Source organism: Cynocephalus volans, chromosome 3 (genome assembly GCF_027409185.1).
Source record: "Cynocephalus volans isolate mCynVol1 chromosome 3, mCynVol1.pri, whole genome shotgun sequence".
Taxonomy (NCBI): domain Eukaryota; kingdom Metazoa; phylum Chordata; class Mammalia; order Dermoptera; family Cynocephalidae; genus Cynocephalus; species Cynocephalus volans.
Window position 1 is genome coordinate 120,156,124 of NC_084462.1, and position 23,501 is coordinate 120,179,624.

Below are 23,501 nucleotides of genomic sequence, written 5' to 3' on the forward strand. Positions count from 1 at the left end.
AGCTTCACTAACAAGTGATAATGCTACTACTTTCTCCTGTGAGTCACCAGGTTCTTAGGATACCGAATCATGTATTTCCTGTTTCAGGAAATGGCACCATATCCATAAATAATACAGCACAAAAAATAATGCAATCACTAATTCTAGGACAGTAATCAACTATAATAAAGTGAACAAAAATCAGAGCATAAATATTTAAGAGCAAGAAAAAAATATTATAGTAAAACATTTCCAAAATAATTAGAAAAGTACAAAAGATTTATAATAATCATGTATAATCAAGTTTAAGTTGCCTTAAGATCTCCTGACACTAATACCCTGAGAGGATAAATAGCAAATATCTAATTTCCAAATATTGCCTAGATCATCTGGTGTCTGAAGAACAGAATGGTGAAGCTTCTCATCAAGCTGTAGATCCTTCTGTTCCATGTGATCTACATTCAGTGTGGAAGGGGAAGGTGTCTGTGACCTGGATCCCAAAGCTGAATGGACTGGGGAAGCACTTTCTGAACCTGCAAATATAATTTCATAAAATTACCATAAAGAGTATACTCAATATGCTACTAAAGATGTAATGCTTAAAACCCCAATAGAAAATTAGATGTAAAACATCAAAGGATAAAACAGGTTATATATTGGCCAAGGAGGTCAATAAAATCATAATATTGTACAAGCTTTTCCATCTAGGAGTCTCATCTGATGTCTACCATGGGACTAGCATGAAATCATAAATGGACATAACAGGTACAAGGAGCCATCAGTGAGGGCAAGAATATCTACTCTCATTCCTGGCCCAGCTGTGGAAACTCTGGTACCCGATGGTACTATATTTCATTTACTTCAGACTTGGGACAATTCAAGAGTTGAGGCACTTGCTCATTGCTGCTCTATATGCTACTATCATTGCTAGCCTGGTTTACAGTGGTCCCCAGCCTTCAGTCTCCTCTATACCCCCACTTCTTCCCAATCCATTCTCCATAAGACAGCAAAAGGTCTAAAAATCTAATCTGATCATGCCACTCCCTCATTTAATATCCTTCAATGGCTCTTCAGTGGCCTCAGCATAAACCCAAACTTCTCAGAATGGTTTTCAAGTCCCTCTGCAATTATCTTACCTCTCCATAATATACCTAGAACTTTTATGTTCTAGCCATAGAAAGTAAACTACTTATATTTATTAGAAAGTATCATACCACTGGACCTATTCTACATTTTTCCTTTGCATGGAGCCCTACCTTCTTCTTTTAGATCTGGTTAACTTATATTTATTTTTCAGGTCTCAGCTTTGACAAGGCTTTCTGAGAAATCTACTCCTGATCTTGTCAAGTGTGTGTACGGAGTCTCTGCTATATGCTCTGACTGAACCTTGCACCTCCCCATTATCCCACTCATCACTGACGTAAAACTACCATTTTGTATTCCCACTAGCAATGTATGAGATTTCCAGTTGCTCACCATTTCAACACTTTATATTGTCAGTGTTTTTAACCTGAGTTGTTTTAGTATGTGTGTAGTGGTATCTCATTGTGGTTTTTATTTGCATTCTCTCATTACTAGCAATGCTGAATATCTTTTCATTTACATTTATTTTTAAGAACAACTACAGTAAAAGGTATTTATTATAAAATAAGAATTTTCTCTGGTATTTCTCTGAGTAATTTAAATTCTGTGATGATAGGACTGTGGATCTAACCCAATTGGCTCCTGTCCTCCACTCAGGCCCAATTCTACAATGAGGCAGACTAAAGTTTTTATCCTCTAGAAAAAGAGGAGGCAGGCTGCAAAAACAGCAGATGGGTTCCTGCCTGTCTAGTATATCCCTGGCCCAATTTCATTGGTCTGGATTGGCTGAAGAAATGTACCTAACTAATTTAGAGACACAGAAATCACTGCTCCAGTCTTACAAGTTCCAGCCAACCACAAGATGCAAAAACCACCCCTCTCATATTTAAGCTGGAATGGATAACCACCTATCGAACAGCATTAAACTGCAACTAGAATCAGAGTGAGTTTGGATCATACAGTGGAATCCCCAGAACTATGAGCCAATAGCTGCTCAGGCTCACTCTGACCACTGCACTAACCCTGCAGTAATATGACTGCATTTGACATGATTAAATGTGTGGATCTCACTTGTCATATTACGGTTGGGTTTGACTATATGTAAAAAGTTTCTGAAAGCATAATTTAATGCATAAATACAATTAGTACATTGACTAAAAGGCCTTCTATTAGTCAGTGTGTTTTACATTTTCTGCAATACTTTGCCAAAGAAATCTTAAAACTCTAGGCTAATTCTGAACAATAGTGAAAAAGATATTGTGTAGTACTTTTTAACTATTTTTTGGTAATCTATTTAAAAATCACTGCAGAAAATGCTCTAGTGCATATATACACAAAATTTTGCACATACTGTCAGGAGTTCAGAGTCCCTTGAAGCTGACATATGTGTAACATGGGTCAAGAAACTATAATTTTTCCCCCCTCTGTTGTTGCATAAAGTTGAGTTAAAAAAAAAAATACTTAAAGAGTAATAAGTAATACTTAAAATCTCTCAAATAAAACTCTAACCAGATTTTTTGTAGGTTTAAAAGTAGATTTAAGGAATACATTTTCTTGTGTAACTTTACCAGTAACTGTTGCAACCTCAGCAGAGAAAGCTTGCTGGTTAAGGCTGCTTGTTTCAGAATCTATATGAAGCGTGGTTAGACTAGCCAATTCCTGCTCTTCAACACTGTGATGATGACCAGAACCAGAATCCATATCAGCAGAGGATGCAATCCCAGTGTCAGCTCCAAAGCCAAAGTCTGAAGAAGAAATGCTAGTATATGAGTTCTAATTACAATATGAAACTATATACAAAAGAGATGCGGGTAAATCAGCATAATGAGAGAACATGAACATTCCCTCTAAATCTATTTTGTTTACATACATTCAAGCAAGTTTGAATAATTTTAACACTTTGAAGGTTATAATTAGAAACTTACTTTTAAAGGTTCCCATAGCTTATTATTAACAACAATAATGATAAAAGACAGATGCACATATTTCATTGCTGTTCTTATTATCCATGTTTTCTGATAGCTGGTTATATACTTACTGCTTTTCAAGTATTTTATCATCTTTGGTGGAGGAATAGATAATAAAAATGATTCATCTATGATAAAAATCATCTTTCTCTTAAGTCATATCCCAGTCTGAGATCAGAGTAGTATGTAATACATGAAGGGAGAAAACACGTAATTCTCTAAATGCATCTCCCAGCTCTTCACAGACTTGGTTCTCCATGTTTTTTCTTTTTTTAAATTTTGGTGCCCTTCAATGACTGCCAAGTGTAATATATAATTTCAGCATAATAACAATGTGGTAGTGATACAGAACCAAAAAATATCACCGATGTTATTTTAACGTGGAGCAATTATTCAAGAAAGGTTCTGGGCACTGTGACATCAAACATAATCAGTCAGTGGTTCCCAAATATAAGTGCATGGAACAGTGGCAACTTATAACCATGACTGACCTTTATTTTAATATCTAGTCCATCCTAAATTATTTTCCTTTCTACATTATTGGTATTAAAAATATCACTTGTGGTATAAAGTGTTTTTTTGTTTTTTTAAATGCCCTTAAGTTTGGCAAAATAAAGTGGTCTCAAGCTGAGGTGATTCCCTAAAACTTCCTTTGGAATTTCACCGAAGAGTGAAATCAAAATATATGAGAATCACTCTCTAAGTAACATTGGAAAGGAAGGTGATTGGTATATAATCCATAAGTCAATCTCGAACAGATAATTAAAACAAAACATGCTACTCAAATAGAAAAAGATACTTGCTGTCAAATTTTCGGCCATCATATTGGAAAGCGTTGAAAGAATCCGAATGACTATCTGAGCTGATAAGATCACTGCTCCCTGCACTGGCAGGAGAAGTCCACTCGGAGGGCACACCTGGGTCATCAATAGGGCGCATCTGGTTCTGCTTGTTTAGAATATCAGGGAGGTCTTTGGGAATTTCGAGGCTGCCTGGACTACTTCCTCTTCTTGTCATGGTCTAAAAATTCAAGAAACATTTTACCATTTTAAAAAAGAATTTTTTATTCTCATTAAGCATCTGAAACCTTTATTTTCCAAGATAATAATCACAATGAATGCACCAAACAATCCATGTAACTGTATGGAGTGGAAATCTGAACAAAATAGTTTTTGGTCTACCTAAAACAAAGACACAAGTATCACAAAGTGTTGGGCCTGTGACACTCAATAGGATCCATGAAGTGAATATAAGTTAAAATAGTAAAAAGAGCAAAGTATTTAAGTGGTAAAAGAAGAAGCAAACAGAAGAGACAGTGGGAGAGAAGGAAGAATGACAGCAAAGACATCATTCTATAATAATTCTATAATGATTTTTACCCACTCAAGAAAAAAACTAGACTTAAAAAGGAGGTGGAGGGAGGATACAATGGAGCTGTAAGCAAATTAAAACCCAAATAGAACAGAGTTCCTGACTATTAAAAAAAGCAATTCCACATATATTTTTCTATCCCTAATAATTATTAGGGATAAAATATCTTCTTTTTTCATTTTGCCATAATCCTAAAGTTCGAGATAAAGATAACTTTAAAATCTGTTTTAAAGTTAGCTGGAATGATTAACATTTGCGCTATCAAAAGTATGGAAGCTGGGTCAGAAGACCTCCACTGTTATCTTTCCTATTGAGGGCTGACAGCTAGCACCAGGGTAACCTGTGAGCAAACAGGATTCTAATCTTTCACTTTGATGAAAACTACAAGCCTGCTTGTTCTATGTCTTTGGATAAAAAATATTATATAATTTTAAAAACCTTACTTCAAAAAAAAGGGTTACATTTTGGTAGAAGGCTGTTTTAAATAAAAATTTCTACATGTACATAGGTAAATATCTTTTAGTTTCTCCACCTTCCTCTCTAAAACCAAGTAAATAAAATAAAACTCACCGAGGCATTACCACTTCGAAGTCGTTCTGCTATAAACTCATCCATCAGATCAGGAACGTTAGCACTACTGCTGCCAATATCACTATTAAGAGGAGGTAGTTTGGGGCTCATGTCCTCTTTATTGACTAAAAATAAATAAATAACTATATATAGTGAGGAAAGACTTAACTGCATTTTCTAAATTTGAAACAAAAATAATCCAAAACAAAGTACTTATGCCATATCAATTATTTGCCAAACATGCATTTATGAATAATTTCCCTCCCTTTAGATTTAATTTTAAGAATTAGTAAATTGATATTTACTTCATTTAACTAAGCAGATGTTAGTCAATCTTCAGTATAACCTTAAATAGCAAGAAAGCTTATAGATAAGCACTAGTTGAAGTTAGGTTAATATTGACTATAAAGAAACTGGTATATTTATTTTTCTTCCTGCCTCTATGCTTCTATTTTGAGCCTTAATGATTTACAATTCCATTTCTTTCCCAAAGAATATTTGCAAGGAATAAATCTCTTGAATCTATGCAAATCTCAGTGGGACACAAATGCATTTAAGTTTGGATACTTATAAATAAAAATTCTGTAATTTTGATTAATTTCAGTGCTTTAAAGAAAAAAGGTTTATTTTCAGAAAGGTTTTTCTTTAAAACAAAAACAACCAAAATAGTTATTTTTATTTTTTTATGACTACATTATGATTTACATTAACAAGGAAGTTTTAAACTTGGAAACTAACTTATAGAAGATGTTGTTTATGTCCCTACTATGTTGTTGAAAAGTTGATTTCTCTGCAATGAAAAGAAAATTAGCACTGTTTATATTCCTAATAAACTACAAAGCATTTCAGGTTAAGAAAATACACTGGTCAGAAGCTCACTGTGAAATACCATTATCTTTATACTACTTGCCAGGCTTTGCTAAGCTGTCAAATACTGCCCTCAGGTGGCATTAATGGCTCAATGCAAGATGCATTATACAGCGTTGTTAATCATGCTAACAAAAACCATGTTAAAACAAATAAAATCAAAACCTACCTTACTGCTGAAAGTTAATTTTCTATATCTGTATAATTATTTTAATTTTTAAAAGAAAACAGTTATCATAATCTTGCTTTCTTTCTGTTATCTGTCCATAGAGGTTCCATATTTAAATCATGATTGGCTATCATGAAACCTTTATGCACATCTAAAAAAATCTCAGAAAAAAGAAAGTAATAAGTGTTTCAAGGGCATAACTTGCATTCTATACAAATGAATGCAAAACTAAAACGCCTACAGCATGTCTGAAAATGGCTTAAATAAAAACTGACTAAATCTACTTTGAGATTTAGGAAATAATTTCCTCTTCAATGATAGTTAACTATAATGTTGGTGCTGGTTGTAGACCTTGATTTTGATTGTGTTAGATGTCAAAGTAATTTTCTAGCAAGAAAAATATGAAACCAAATAAATCGTGAGTAAAAATAAATAAACTCAATTAGATATAGTTGGTGCCCTTTTAAATACAAAAACTATAATGGAGTGTGGAGAACTTAATAAACTTAATTTCAAGACTTGTGGTGTACCTTTCAGAAAAATATTTGATTTAGGTAGCCTTTAAAGGTCATTAAAATTTTCCTGTATCTTCCTCTTTTCTATCTTGTTGTTCAGCAGCAAAGAGGTTTAACTAAATGCCTTATAAGGGAAATTAGTAATTTAAATAAACATTTTATGCTGGGAAAAATACAGCTGGGAAAAGGCGCATGCATAACCAAACAGAGAGAAAGCAGTGACCATCCCAAAGCTTTCTGATTGCTTATAGCTTGCTTCAGTTGCATTAAGCCAAACTGGTGCTGTCTTTCTCCTTTTGCGCTCTGCACACTGTTAGTGCTCACCTGCAGCTTTCCTTCCAAAATAGCCCATTACATGACTGTACAGATCCCTCAGTGGAGCCTCTGGTGGGATTCTGTTCTGCCTCTGTGGGGAAACATTTGCCTTCGGCTTCGAAAGAGCATGTACAACAGATTTATAAACGCCACCCAGGGAGCCCTGCTGTAGTCCTGCCTCATGACTTGATGACCTAAGAGTACTACGACTACCTAACTGGTTACTTGCAATTCCTTCTTTTTGTAATGCAGTGGTGGGAATCTCTGTGGATTCCTTCACTATTTTACTACATACTGATGCTGCACTAATTGCATCTAGAGGCCTGTATACACCAGGTTTTACTAGCTCTGTACCACTACTGGAGCTGGTATGGGTGTTGTTGGTACTGCTATTGCTACTACTACTAAAGCCACTGAGTTTCCGCAGTCTCATTTTCCAGGGTGCCTCTTTGTTTTCCAGAGGATTATAAAATTGAACTGACTCGGTAGATGGTCTAAAAGTAACATGAACACTATTTCGCTTTTTAGTAGCAATTTTCATAATTTTGGCTCTATGAGTTACTGTTTCAGACAAGCTCCTTTTAGTTGGAGAAAGCTTGCTAGTGTTTGTAACATGAGGCATTCTACGGTTAAGGGGTGCTTTTAGTGTAGTTTTCTTGGCATGCACAACATGTGGAACAGTAACTTTTTCATTCATTTGCACACCCTTAAGCTTTTCAACTAGTGTTATATCTACACAGGCATCTAATTCTGTGGTTGTTTGTCTATACAGGGATTTCCTTTTTTCTTTATCACAAGAGATATCTAAACTAGGCTCTGGTGACTGTTTATCACTGTTTAGTTGTTCAGATTTTTCAGAAGTCTGTGTTCTCATAAAACTGTCTGACTGGTTAGGTGTCACGAAGACAGCTGAATTTGGTTCTTTTTGAAACTGTACGTCTTCAGGTGTCCCAACAAAAGAGGTGATATTTTCTGATATAATTTCCTGATCTATGTATTCTAATTTATCTAAGGATGATCTTTCATCCCTATTTACTGCAATAATTATTTCCTGAGAGGCTGCATCTTTACCTATCTCACTTTTACTATGATTTTCCTTAAAATATTCTTTCAGAGAGGAAAGAAGATCGTCATCTCCTTCAAGGTCAATGTACTGGATTTGTTCAAAAGCTGAATCTGCAAGTTCTACTGGACCTATTAAATGACAAAGATGGTCATATATGCTATCACCAACTTCCAGAGAAGACTCCCTGCTATGAGTATCAGTGATGTGGCTTTCAGTGGATCTAGTTATTGAAGAAGACTCTGTGGAACTCTGCAAGCTTGGTGCATGACGAGATGAACTGTCAATGACAGGAACTGCACCTTTGGCTCGTTCAACAGTGAATGGTTCCAAGATGTCAGAAGTGCTGCTACTTCGAGGCAATGGCTGCTCCTCATTCAAAGCACCAAAAACTTCATTTCCAGTGTCTTCACTTTGTGAAAAATGTCGAACTCTAGTTGAGCGGGGAAGTATTTGAGCATCATCAATATCTGTAAAAGAGAAAAATTATACAGAGTAGAAACTATATGAATTTAAAAAATAAGTATTAATTTCAACCATACACTAAGCATATGTTTTAAAATAAAAAAATTCTGAGTTCTTTTTGTAAGTTCATGAAAGAAAATCAATTAGAAATATAGAATCTGTTTTTAAAAAAATGATGGGCAGAAGCCAATATAGCATGTAGTATCAATGAATTAGAAAACTACCAAAACACATTTTAAAATGTTATCATGCATAGAAACAGTGAGGTGACAAAACATTTGGAAGTGCAGTTAAAGATAGAGCTGTGCCAATAAATCAAGCAATTCGAATTTGTTGTTCAATTTTTCCTACTTATTTAAACTCCAAGCAGAAAAAAAAAATCTAAACACATGAAGCTGATCTAAATATCCCTTTGTAAAGTCTCATAGATTCTCACTCCCTGCTTCCTTCCTGAGCAGGCAAGAAGCACAATCTTTTCTTCAAATCTTGCCTATCTGTTTGATCACATATTAGAAATGGAAATCTCTACCCTCTTCCTAAAGTTCTCTTTGTCAGGAAACTACTTGTTCTGTCAAGGTGTTTTATTTTATTACAGTATTAAAATCTATTCATTGCCATCAAATAGTCAATACACTATAAAAAAAATTAATTGTACTTCTCTGTTTTTGGCAAAAACACCATTTAAATCTGCTAGGAAGAAACCTTACCTGCTTATTACTGGCCCTTCCCATTCAACAACCATCAAATTCTAAAAACTCTATGCTTTCCTACATCTCTTTTTAAGAATCACAGAGTTTGGAGTCAAAATGGACATTTAGAGATGATCTAATTTAACTCTCTTACAAATGAGGAAATTGACACCTAGAAAGGTTCAGCTACTTTCTCAAATTTATAACCATGAAATTTGAGAAGCAGGCTTAGTGTGCCACGTAACTGCAATTTTTCACTGCTTTAAGTGCTAAGTATATGGTAAATCCTAAAAAATATTTATGAATTTGAAAATCATAAGATAAAATGCGACTTTAACTGTTCAGATACATATAAATTCTTAAAGAAAAATTTTACAAGTAAAACACAATGTCTATGAATCCATTGTGGTCTTTAAGTTACCTAGAAATTATAAAAAATTTGTCTTCAGAAGGCAGTAAAACATAATGAATAAAGAATAAAGAGTTGAGAAGTCTTTACTTATGTTGCTACTTATTAGGCTTGTAAAACAAAAGTTAAAATAACAGAATTATAACAGAAGAATCAAAATGAGAAAATTTAGATCCGGAGTAAAGCACTGGTTTGTCTAAGGTCATAATAGTGATTTAAAGTATTTTCAGGATCCATGTTATGAATGAAAGGAGGCTGGTCTTTCTGCTATTTCATTAATATCACCCTCTTTGTACAAGGTCCAAAAGGATTTACTTTACACTAAATTCAACTCAATGGAGGTTTATATTATACCAAAATTCTAGTATTTCCCTGAAGATGTATGTGTAGGCTCGCAAATGGGTCAAATATATAGTATCTGGAATTGAAACAATTAAATTTTTTTTGTCCTTAAGCTGAGGGGAATATAACGACATTGGCTTTCTTCCTCAGGCACTCCAATCAGAAATTTTTCTAAATGAAAAAGAAAACATTTCCTCACAAAGCTGACATTTATGAATTTATACTCATTAAGTATTTGCGTTAGCAGCAGATAACACACACATATTTGTGCACCTTGACAAAGGTAAATATTCTGATTATATCTCCTGTACTAGATTATAAGAACCTCTGCCCTGAGGACAGATTACATTCAGCATGCACTCCACGTTTCTTCCCACAAAATATTCTAAAGAACTCAGCAAAGGATAAAGACTACATAGCTTTTCTATAAAAATTTTAAAGAATTTTATAGTTGGGATTTTATTTTATTAAAGTTCAAAATCAAGATTTCAAAGCACTAAAATCTAATGTTATGAGATGACCAAATATATGAACTTCAGAAAAAAGTAGAATATTAGTTTTAATTTTTAGTTTCCTCTGTTAAAATTTCATAATGTTTCCATTCTAAAAAAGGCAGGAAAGATTATTATGAAGTTCTGCTTTTAGGAATTTCTTCCCAAGCCCAGTCATCACTTTGTGTATTAGAAAACCATTATTTTTGCCTAAGTGATTTTTTCCTAAAATTTTGTAACTACATATGAATATCTAAAACTTCTGTACAAGTTTAAGAGGTTAAAAGCTTTAAAAAAATGGAACTGAGTATTTTTCTACCAATAATGTGGTTATGAAGAATTTAAACAAATTTGTATTTAAAGTCTTAAGCTTTAAATATAATTCTTACATTGGCACATGAAAATATTCGTTATATAAAATCAAAGAAGAAAATAATTGCTGATAGGAAACTAATGTCAGCACTTGAGTAAAACATAATTGACGCTAACAAGCTTTAAATTTAGTTAAGCAAATAACCTGGAAATTTACTGAGGAAAAAAAGACTAAATAATAGCTAAATCATACAGTGTTTTTCTACCTGCCAACATTGTTCTAAGCACCTTACATACACAACTCATTTAACCCTCACAACAACCCCATGAAATAGGTGTTATTATTCTTATTTTACAGATAAAGAAAACTGTTTTAGGTGACTGGCATGAGTTTACACAGCTAAAAGTGAAGAATTATGATATGAAGTAAGGCAAAAATTACACCATATACTCTTAATCTTGAGTAATGTATGTTATATATTCATGAAATAATTTAATTTTTTAAATAAGAAGTTTACAAAAATTAATTGTGTACTAAGAAACCATAAAGCAGTATAGTGATTGATCTCTATAAATCTTTCTCTAAGTAATCAAAACCTAGCCCAAACAAATATTAGTAAATTATGTAGAGGAAAACAACTGAAAAAGTTTGTATTGTATTGCTAAAAATAATACAATAATTGCTAAAAATGGTGGCATCAGGTTTAAATAAAAATGTCCTTCAAAACAATTTAATTATTCTGTTTATATTTTAACTTGGAAAACAGAAGCCTTTAAATTAAATTATTTTAATTTAAAGTATTAGAAACCATTTAATGAGCAAAACAAGAAAAACATGTTAAACAAATCAAAAAAACCCACATTTGAACATTCAAAAAATGCCTCTTGTGGAGCCTACAAACCTGCAGAAACATCAAGTTTATCTCTGTGTTTTCTTACTAATGTTTAGCATTAGAGTGTTGGAAATTACTTCTGGATGAAAAAATAGTTTATTTTCAATATTCTATTTCAAAGAAAAGTTTCCTTTGTTAGTCTGAAAAGTAAGATGTACATCAAAGTATAACATCAGCTTGTAATGTGTAAGAAAAAAATACATCTTTCACTAGAATTTAAGTTTCTTGAGGATTTCTGTCTTGTTCATCACAATATCCCCATTGCTTCAAAGAGTACTTGTCACATAGTACAGGCTTAACAAATACCGGTAGAAGAAAACCATGTCTTTTATATAAAAAATGAGTAGCTCTAAATGGTAAAAATCGAGAGAGTTCTTTAGGAAAAACCTCTTAAGTTACAATACTAACATACACTAGAAAATTTAATAATTTCTGAAATGATTTACAGAATATCAAGGGCCAAAATCTTTCTTACTAAAATTAAATTCTTTTCTTGGTCAAGCACATATGTTAGCTCTCAGTAATAACATTTTTATGGCTCTTGAATTCATAAAATCATTTACATTAATTTACATAGGAACTGATGCCATTTTGAAAGAAGTTTTTTTTGTTAATTACATAAAGGAAACTGTCATTTCCTTGAGACAATTTTATACGCTTTTGCCTATTTGAGTAACAATGGCAATGTACCTTCAAGGTAAGAACCTTACAGAGCGACTATGTTTGAAATTTTATCATTAACAGAGGCTAGTCAAAACTATATGGCTTTTCAAGACTAGATGTTTAATTAGTAGGTAATTGAAAGCAGTATCTACATTACTGAAATCACATGAAAAGACTTCAAAGCAACAAACCAAGCTCAAATAAATAATTTTCATTTTAAAACATTAAAATTTAGCCCACTAAACTATCTTCTCTTTTATCCTTTTAATATTGTTTTCCTGACTTTTAAACTCTGTACATAAATGACCAATATATTTTTTATGTTAAGAAAATTATAGTGTATATAATGCCATGTTTAAGTTAGCTTCTAATTTTTGAGATGTTCTTTTAAAAAAATTAAATTATTTTATTTCAGCCAAAAAAATAAAAATAAAAACCCAACCAAGTGAAATTATGCTATTACAGGTGGGAAAGCTGTAAAATATTAAGCTACATATTGATGAAAGAAATTCCTTGATTGTATAAAGGGCCTACTTGTTTGATTAGACATGGAAAATTCTCCTGATAAGGCAGAATTTAGGAATAAGATAGGGTCATCTTCTTTCTCCCGATAGTCAGAATACAGAAGAACAAATATCAAAATATTTTGCTCTACAGAGCTCAATTAAATAATAAAGCATTGTTATGTTAATCAAAAGAAATCAGCCCCCAAACATTAGCAGCCTACAAGATGTGGCCCAGACTAGAGTCTAACAGCAACAAAAATGGCAAACAAATCACCAGTTTTGAGAACTGGTTGAAAGAAAGTGGGTCTGTAAGTTTAATTTCAGGGTGACAAAACCATAGTACCTGATTAGAAAATAATAAATAAGAAACAGTTGCAGAAGTATACACAAAGTCAGTTGCCCACCACGCTTATTTTCTTTTATATCCCTTTTTTCATTAAGGCATTGTTTTTGGCAGTAAAAACTAATTTACTTAAGAATGATGATTAAGATTTCTGGCTTCTCTCTAATCCATTTATCAGGAAAATAAAGACTGCTAGGCTGGGCTACCGAATGTGTAAAATTACATATCTAAGTGCTGTAATTCTCAATGGCCAATGGAGGAGAGGCCAGGGAGAGTATGCTTACCCAGACACCAGAATTAGCAGAGTTGTAAAAAATGATGTTAGATGTGCGGGCAACCCCCAGCATATTGTATCAAAATCTGAGGCAAGGGCCTGAAAAAATATAGTTTTCAACTGTTATAGTGAATCTGATGTTAAGAAACAGTGTCACTGACATAGTGTCGATATCCTTGAACTGATCCCCACAGCTTAAGAAAAACACGTTAAGGATATTCAGCTATTCAACTAGTTTAGCACATAGCTGTATATAAAGCTATAATATAGCATCACTTTCACAACAATGTAGGTAGAATGGACATCTAACTAAGCATACTGGAGAAGAAAAAGGACTGGACAAAATAGGCTACTTCAAACCTGATGATCCATTCTTAAAGAGTTCAGTATACTAAATAAAAAAGGAATTAAAAGGAATTTCCTTTTACCCTCAAAATTATTCGAGAGCATCAGATACTTTTCTGACAAATTCTACTTCTAACCAAAAGCTAGAGTGATTGCCTATGTGCAGTTTCATTGTGCGTTTTTTTGTTGCTGTTGTTGCTGGGTTGTTTTTTTGTTTTTGTTTTGGAGAAGTAGGTACAGAAACCTCAACTACTGATACTGGAGATACACCCAGGAAATATTTTATTATGACTTCATTTAAGCCTTCTCACATGAGGGAGAGATATAAAACCATGAAAAACATTTATTTTTTCCTTTATACAGTTCACTAACCTTATTAATTCTCTCTGTATATCAACTAAAGTAAAATTTACCCAAACCTTGGAAAAAACATAAGCAATTAAATACTTTGGTTGAGAATCTAATACTTTGGAGATTTTCATTTTTTAATTTAGCACTATTTTTATAAATCTCTACTTATATAACTCCTTTCACTCTCTTCCCTGTCCCCACCTCCCACTCTCTCTCTCAATGTACCTAACACTTAAAGAGGCAAACTCCAGGCCTTCTGTTTGCCTCCAAGAACCACAAGGGCAATAACTAATCCAATAATTCAGATTTCTACAATGTAAACTGGTATAAGAAAAATTCTGTACAATTTTCATACTACTAATTTTTTAAATTATGAGGTTAGTTCTATGTTTTCCAAATTTCTCTCTGGATTCTGAATGCTACATGATATCAGTATGTGTATCTGGAAAGGTGCTCTATACTTAAATAAGCTTGAGAAATATTGGATTAAACAGTTTTGTTTTTGTGTTTTTAACAGGACTTCTGAAGGCCTTTAATACATTGATATACACTATGGATCTTAACATTTTCCTCTATACACCTATTTACAGCTCCTGCAAAGTACAATAAATTTATACATCAGCTTATAAAATGCTGACTTCATTCACAACTCAGTTCTCAGGAAAGGAGAGGTTTTGCTGCTGTTTTGAAATAAGCTCCCTGCCTCTATTAAGTGCTAAGAATAAAATAATTTTTAATTCAAAATAACTAACTCTAATTTTTATATTTTATATGTACACATGCAGAAAAAACTGGCAGTAAAAGGATTTTATCAATAAATTAGCATTGGTTTTGGAAGATTATCATACTTTTTCATATACTTTCCCATATAATCCATGCTTTCTAAAATAAATATTTATTGTTTTGATAATCAGATATAAAGATTCTTTTGTTTTAGTGACTGATGTCTCAACATTATCTAAATCTTTAAATTTATCACTGAAGGCATTTTACCACAAGTAGGGAAAACAACAAATAAAACTGTCATTTAAAAAATTTATTTTAAACATTCTTCATAAATGTTTAAATCACAAAAAAAGGTAATTTTTTTGAATTATGTATTTATGGCAAAGCAAGAATTCTAAAACAGGAACTTCTCTCATCTGGCTAAGGCACTACTTTAAAACAATTCAAAGGAAATAACCTTATCTTTGTTTATTTTAGCTTTTTAAAAATATTTGAGCACTTAACAGTTATTTGCCAGAGTATTATTTAAGGTACAGACAAGAAATTTTGTAAAGTACTTAAGATTCTGAGAAAAAATAAATCTTTCTGACAGTTTTTCAAGAGAGTAGTAGAATATCTGATCCAATCAAACTTTGAAGAATTAGCAGCCAAAACTCATTTAAATTTTTTAAGACATGTCAAAATGGTTTGCATGAAATGCTTTAAATATATATTTTTTAAAAAGCTTGAAGCAAAAAATATATCTAAGAGAAATTTACAACAAACTGGGAGTTTCTTTTAGCTGTATCTAATTTGGTTATAAGAAGAGAAACATTGTTTTGTTTGCCAATTTAAGTACCTAAATTGTAATTTGATGTAAGTAACCAAAATCTGTGCTACTTACCTAGGAAAGTACAGTGTTTCAATGAAGCACTAAAGAGACAAAATGGCCTAATTCTTCACTGGTAGCTAAATACTGTATGTAACAAAAATACATGCCATTTTCTCCCATCTATTAAAATTTATATTAGTCCACCTACATATTTTCTAATCTACCACTTTTTTGCACTGATAGCTTAAAATATTCAGGTTGTCTAATTTTACTGGTGTAAAATATATTCATTCATAGATCAAATACTTATTGAGCATCCAAGTTTAGATTGAGCCCAAATTTTCTATTTTATTATTGTCATGAATTAACTGCAAAATCAACTACCAATTTCATTATTAACTATTTCTAATTAATTGTATTACAGTCTAAAAATACGTGAACACCTCTCAAAAACATCATAAAGAATATTCTGAAGTAACTGTTTCCCAGTCAAGGTATCCTAAACTAGAAAACATATAACATCCAACAATTCAATATTTTATTTTTTCATTTGGAGAGCAGCAAATACTAAGGTTTTTCACCTACAATATTTCCAAAGAATACCAAACACAAGACATATGTAGATATGCCTCTGTATCTACATATACACAACTCTCAATTATGTTACCCACGTTGTTTTGGAAGAAATCTCTGATCTTAATGGGATTAGGGATAGTGGAAGGGACTTCACCTGCCATATCATTATTATAAATAAAAATGTACCTTCCCTCACATAAGCCTACAGTCCATTAGAAACTGACGGGGTAGGGAGATAGGTTTTCAAAAAAAAAAGCAACCCAGCAAAAATGGCCAATGTCAGAGAAGCATTCCTAAGTCACAGGAAAGTACCCAGGAATGTACAAGTAAGTTTCTTTGAGCTAGCACATTTAGCACATTTCCCACAGTAACTGTACCCACAAGTTTGCTTCTGTCTTAAAGATAAGACACTGTATGATTTTATTCATACAAAGAAAAACAAAAATTTTTTGGCACCTGGCCAGTACAGGGTTCCAAACAAACTTTTTTTTTTTTTTTTTTAAATCCTATATAAAGATGACCGGTAAGGGGATCTCAACCCTTGGCTTGGTGTTGTCAGCACCACGCTCAGCCAGTGAGCAAACCGGCCATCCCTATATAGGATCCGAACCCGTGGCTTTGGTGTTATCAGCACCGCACTCTACCGAGTGAGCCACGGGCCGGCCTCCAAACAATCTTTTGACCTTGGTGTTATAAACACTGTACCCTAACCAACAAAGCTAACTGTCCAGCCCCTACTTTTTTTTTTTTTTAAAGATAAAACTAACCTATGGTGATGGAAATCAAAAAGTGATTATTGTATAGTGTGGGAGTGGGTGATTACTTACTCAAAAGAGTCACTAGTGAACTTTTATGGTAATGGAAACATTCTATACTTTGTTTGGGATGACAGTTAAAGGGGTATGTACAATTTTCAAAACTTATTGGACTGAATCCAAGATCTATACATTTTACTTTAATTAAACCTTAATAAAAAACAGATCATCCCAGTACTGGGGATCAAGGACTTGAGTCAGAATTGGAAAGCTGAGCAGGTTTCAAAGCTCTCTGGAAATCACAGCTTCACAGAATAGTTTGAAAATGAGTCTTTAGACTCCTACATACTATTATATCTGATATAAAGATTTATTCCAAAAATTTTTAGATAATGTACTTTTCCCAATTATTGATTGCTGTTACTTAGTTCCATTACTATAGATGATGGAGAATAAATTATTTAAGATTTACCATATCATTAGTCAAAACAATGGGAAATTAAAAGTCAAGGCTCTGATTATCTTCAGTCATCTCTTGTGAGACATCTATGATATAAATAGACATTACTACTTCTTTTAACCACCTGAAAGGAAGAAAAATATCAAACATAAGCAAAAAATTGGCCATTTACAACCAAAAACATTGGACATTGGCACAGCACTAAACTTAGCACTTCCAGAATGAACTGCAAGTATAGCATTAGAGTTCAAATAACTCAAAATGCTGATTTCCAATCACTTTCCCAGTTTCCCACACCCCCCTCCAAAGAAATTAACTTTGAAGAGTTTATTTGATTAAGCAAAATTTGAAAGCAGAGAATTAAAAAGTGAAAAGGTGGTGCAGAAATTAGCAGAGGTGGCACTACCTGAAAGCTCATCAGAAAGGGGAGTGAGAACAATATCAGGCAAGAAGGGTTTGGAAGTATGGATCAGAACAGGAGCACTTTTAGCACTGCGTATATAGGCCGATGGCAGAGCACATTCACCAATGGATCGGCTTCTCATGGCTTTAAAAAAGGAAAAGAAAGAAGTGGGGAAGGAAAAAAGAAGAGTGACTATAATGAAAGCCTTGTGTCACAGAAAAAGCAGCAACAGAGAAAACTAAAAGATACAAAGGAAGAAAATTTTAAATTAAAACATTTCAGCACGGCAAATACTGGCAAGCTGTAAGAAAAGAATTCAGAGAACACACACAACATTTTGAATGTAAATTTTTTGGTGTAAAGCAGGAAAATTCTTTTTTTTATAATTAGCAATTACAATGGAAAAGCATTAAAAAACAGCAAACACTTTAATTAGCACTATGTTCTCAAAACCAATGATTGAGAAATTCATTGAAAGGAAACATTGAAAAGAACTCAATATTATTAGTTCAAAGAAAATTTTGGTACCATATTTGGGCATTTCTCTAGGCAATTTAGAGCCATTCTTAATGAAGCTGAATTCTAAAACAAATTATTCCTACTTTCATACTCTTCCCCAAATAAAGTTTCCAAGTCACTCACAGGGCTTTCTTAGAAATTTTATGTAATTCATAATCAGAAGGATTTAAATATATGGTTAGCGTTTGTTCTGGTAGGAGAATACTTAATCAAATCAGTATCTCTTATTTAGAGTAAACTGCAATAGTATAATTTAAAATTTTTAAGTAGAAACTTTAATGAAAACAGAATTTGTAATCAGCATAAGAAATCAGGTTCTTGAGAAAAATAAACAGTTTTGTGCTTATTCAAATCATTAACATAAAAACTTAAAAGTTTATGTTTTAAAGATAAAAAACTTTAAACAGGACTACTTTTAAAAAATTGCATTCGTAGTTGCATTTGAAAGTGCACAAAATTAAAGACAAATTTTAGCTCACTTAGAAATAAATTAATCAAGTTTATACTTCCTTGAGTTTAACTTTTAATTTAGAGATTCTTTATTAAATGAAGTTATACTTGTATATATTGTTATGTACGAATACAAGACAAACAATACTGCATAATATCTAATGTAATAGTGATGTTGGGAAAAAAATTTTGAGTATTAAAATCAATTCAAAATCCTGGGTTTTCATGACTACTGGAAACACTTGGTTCCCTGAAACCTTAACTCCTTACCCAGTCACACAAGGCCTTAGAACCTGGATAGTCTACCACTCACTGAAGTTTCATCACCTTCTACTATCCTCCCATGCTGCTGATACACAGAATTTTATACTGTTCCTTAAAAATTTCATGCTCTTTCATCATAACATCATGGCTTTGCGTGTTGCTAATGTCCTTGATCTCCTTTTCTTCCTGACAAACTCCTTTATACTTGAAATATCATTTCGTCTAAGAAGCTTTCTGATTCTCCTGTACAACTATTTAACTTACTGGCAACATAGTAATAAACAAAAACAAACAAGAATTCCTGATTTTGTAAAGCTTACAATCTATTTTTAGTGGACTGTATGTTTTTATGTCAGCCTCCCCAACTTTTCAAATCTAAGAACCATATCCCTCTTATCTTTGAATCCCTAGTGCCAGGTACATATCTACTCAATAAATCTTTACTGAACATCTATATTTGGGCAGGAATCCAACACAATCATTTAAAAAAAAACAAAACATGTTTCAGACTGTGAAGATATATAGAGAAGAAAATGAAAACTAAGTGAACCAAAAACTAAATGTATTTCATGGTTTATAACTGGAAAAAGATAATCATGAATTTTCCAAAAAATTTTATGAATATTGGCAAAATGAAGAATTCTTTAAGAGTAGTTTATAGGTAAATTTGTGCAGCAAAATGTGAAAGGTTGGAATATGTTAAGATAACGGCAACAATTTGCCTTCAGTGTGTGGCTTGCCATGTTATACATTAAAGACAAGTGTATCTTAAAATTGAACTCATATACAAAATGCTAGGATCTGGCCCTATATGAGTTTTCCTACTAGCTGCTGGTTCTTACAAAAGTGACCAACAATTTTATAACCCAATCTGAAATAAAAGTTATGTTGACTTCAAGATAATAACTCTTTAAAAGTTGTTAGAGCAAAGACAAAATACACAGGCAAAACTTAACGTACCACTTACACAGAAGGTAAAATACCTTCTATAGTTCTAATTGCATATGACTTTTAAAGATATTTTTTAAAAAACTGAATTAAATCAAGTTTTAGATTCCACTTAAATTATAAATTTTTAATTTTTTTTTTCGTTGGGGATAATTTCTTGTAGATCACAATTTCTTCTGCTCCTTTTTTCCTACAACCTATCTGAAGGAACACCTTAAGCATTTCCCTTGGAACTTTTTCTGTATTTGCAATGCCATAAGTTTGTGTTATGATCTGGAATGAATTCTTCAAAAATGTACTCCTCCTTTTGTTACAAAACTGTGGATCTTAACGCATACCTGGAAGTCCATCAAGTGCCTCACAGTTGTGCAATATTCACCATAGAAAATTATTTACAATTAATTAGCTAAGGCAATGAATACTGAGATATTTTGGGATTTACTAATCTAAACTCTTAGGTCAAAAATCTCTGTATAGCTACTGACATTCTTTTATTAATGCATACATTCCTAAGTCACATGTATTGTTGACCTTAAATCTGTAATACACTTTATGTACATAAAAGGGCAGCATGGAAAATATACCATCAGAGCGTAAAAACAGATTTTCAAACTCATGAGCATGCCAATTCTTGAAGGATTCCTATCTTTGCTCCTCTCAAAAAAATAAAACAAAACAAACAAAAAAGAAAAATAAATGAGCTCCACATAAATTCACCTTGGGCCATACAGACTATTCAAAAACTGTAGACTTCACTTCAGAGTTCCCATACAGCATAAGAAATTCATGGACAGCAAATATGACAGATTACTAAAAGCACATAAATATACAAAACAAACATGAGGAAGGCAACTCTGGCATTTTCTCTTTTCCAAAATATTACACACACTTCTCCCTACTTGTAAGGAAGTACAATTCACTTTATGTATACATTCCTATCTATTGGCAAAAATAACTTTTGAAGTCCTAAAATTTAGGCCCATTATTATAATAAACTAAGCAAAAAATCTGAAAACAAAAGCAGTGATATATTTGCTCCAAAAGTTGGATTCCAGTTCCTAAATCATAACTGCAAACAAGTTACATTGCTTCTCATGAATATGTTCTTAAATAACTCCTATATTCAATGCAACCTCTTTTAATATTTGTGGGCCCACACAAAACCTTAGATATGCTCTCCAAACAAATTTTAAAAATTAAATTCTTAAATTAAGTTAAATATTAATAACAGAATTTCTGTTAATAAATCTATACTGAGTATTCGGGGATAAAAGGACTGTCATGTTAAATACTTTTTAAATACAGGCAAGTTGCCCTTATTAAATAAAAAATAATTGTTAAATCCTCTTACAATTTCTATCTGAAAATTCTAAAAAGCAACCAGTAAAATAAGTCTGGATATTATATGACAAAATTACTACTTTACAAATGTTAACATACACTAAATACTAGCATCGCATGAATTATAAGGTCACTAGTATAAACAAAGCTGTTTAGGTTAGTCTGAAAAAGTCACACATTCTATCATTCTATTGGGTAATTCAAAGTCATGGGAAAGAATATCACAATTTTAACAAGAAAGGAACCAGGTTTATTACTAAAGGGAATACTGCATAAAAGAGAAATATAAATTAAAGTCAGAAATATTACTAATATGATTTATTTCTCCGAATACAAGTCATAAAATAATTAAGAGTTGGACAATATACAAACTTTAAAAACTAAAATTATCACAGGTAAATCTGTGATTATTTCAAATGTTTAAACTAGTTTCTGTTCCAAAAGAATATGTACATTTTTAAAAGAATACACATTTTTGTAAAAGCAGTTTAAGGTTTACAGAAAAATTAAGTGGCAAGAACACAGAGTTCCCACATACCCTTTACCCCTCCCCACCAGTTTCCCTGATTATACACAGCTTGAATGGCATGGTATATTTGCTACAATTACTGAACAAATGTTGATACAGTACCGTTAACTAAAGCCCACAGTTTTATTACAATAGAGGATCACTCTTTCTTTTGTACATCTTATGGGTCTTGACAAATGTGTAATGACACATATACATCATTACAGTATCATACAGAATAGTTCATGCCTCTAAATATTCTCCATGCTCCACTTACTCATCCTTCCTCACCCCTACCCCCACCCCTAGCCCCTGGCAACCAGTGATCTTTTTACTGTTTCCATAGTTTTGCCCTTTCCAGAATGTCATATAGTTAGAATCATAAAGTATATAGCCATTTCAATTAGTTTCTTTTACTCAGCAATATCCATTCAGTGTTCCTTCATATTTTTTCACAGACTGATAGCTCATTTCTTTTTATCACTGAATAATATTCCATTGTGTAGATGTACCACAGTTTGTCCATTTACCTAATGAAGGACATCTTGGCAATTATGAATAAAGCTGCTATAAATTATGTTCAGATGTTTTTGAGAACATATTTTCAATTCATCTAGGTAAATACCAAGGAGAGCTGTGGCCAGATCCTATGATAAGAGTACGTTTTGTTTCGAAAAAAACTACATGTCTTCCAAAGTGACCAATGAGAGTTCCTCTTGCTACATATCCTTGCCATTATTTGGTGGTGTCAGTGTTTTGAATTTTAGCCATTCTAGTAGGTGTGTGGCAGTATCTCAATTTAATATGCAATTCCCTAATGACATAATGTTGCGCATCTTTTCATATTCTTATTTGCCACCTATATATATTCTGTGGTGAGGTGTCTGTTCAGATCTTTTGCTCACTTTTCAATGGTATTGTTTTCTTCTTGTTGAGTTTTAAGAATTTTTTGTATATTTAGGAACCAGTCCTTTATCAGATAAGTGTTTTGCAGAGGTCTTCTCCCAGTCTGTGGCTTTTCCTTTCATTCTCTTAATCTTTGCCTTTTGCAAAGCAGAAGTTTTTCATTTTAATTAAGTCCAACTCAGCAATTTTTTTCTTTCATGGATTGTATTTTTGGTGTATCTTAAAACTATTGCCAAACCCAAGGTGTCCTAGGCTTTCTTCTATGTTATCTCCCTGGTGTTTTATACTTTGGTGTTTTACATTTAGGTCTGTGATACACTTTGAGCTGATTTTTTGTGAAAGGTGTAAGGACTGTGTCTAGATTTTTTTTTTTTTTTTTAAATGTGGATGTCCAGTTGTTGCAGCACCATCTGTTGAAAAGACCCTCCTTTTGCCATTGAATAGCCTTTGTTCTTTTGTCAAATATCAGTGGACTCTAGTTATGTGGGTCTATTTCTGGAATCTCTATTTTGTTCTATTGATCCATTTGTCTTTTCTCTTACCCATACAACCCTGACTTGATTACTGTACCTTTACAGTTATGTTCGGAAGTCAGGTTCTGTCACTCTTCTAAATTCATTCTTCTTCAATATGTGTTGACTATTCTGGGTCTTCTGTCTTTCTACATAAACTTTAGCATCAATTTGTTGATATCCACAAAATAGAATAAAAATTTGGCATGGTGTTGAATCTATAGATCAAGTTGGGAAGAACTGATATCTCACTAATATTGAGTTTTTTAATCCATGTACACAGAACATCTCTCCATTTATTTAGTTTGTCTTTGATTTTTTTTTTCATCAGAAGTTTTCC

General features: G+C 32.6%; 1 protein-coding gene across 15 annotated transcripts in view; it reads right to left on the reverse strand.

Moving 5' to 3' along the window:
• Positions 1 to 23,501, reverse strand: part of RALGAPA1 (Ral GTPase activating protein catalytic subunit alpha 1) — a 236,104-nt gene that overhangs the window by 111,975 nt on the left and 100,628 nt on the right. For 7 of the 15 annotated variants that reach the window (XR_010022968.1, XR_010022966.1, XR_010022967.1 and 4 more), the window contains 6 exons: positions 17,717 to 17,857; positions 6,846 to 8,369; positions 4,971 to 5,095; positions 3,833 to 4,049; positions 2,631 to 2,807; positions 360 to 512 (listed from right to left, as the gene is read on the reverse strand). Coding sequence is in view for 6 of the 15 variants with exons in the window: in XM_063091094.1 (XP_062947164.1) it covers positions 360 to 512; positions 2,631 to 2,807; positions 3,833 to 4,049; positions 4,971 to 5,095; positions 6,846 to 8,369; positions 17,717 to 17,857 (2,337 nt within the window). In the remaining 9 variants the exon portion in view is untranslated. The remainder of the gene's footprint in view (positions 1 to 359; positions 513 to 2,630; positions 2,808 to 3,832; positions 4,050 to 4,970; positions 5,096 to 6,845; positions 8,370 to 17,716; positions 17,858 to 23,501) is intronic. The other 8 variants (XR_010022972.1, XR_010022971.1, XM_063091098.1 and 5 more) reach the window with 3 other exon arrangements.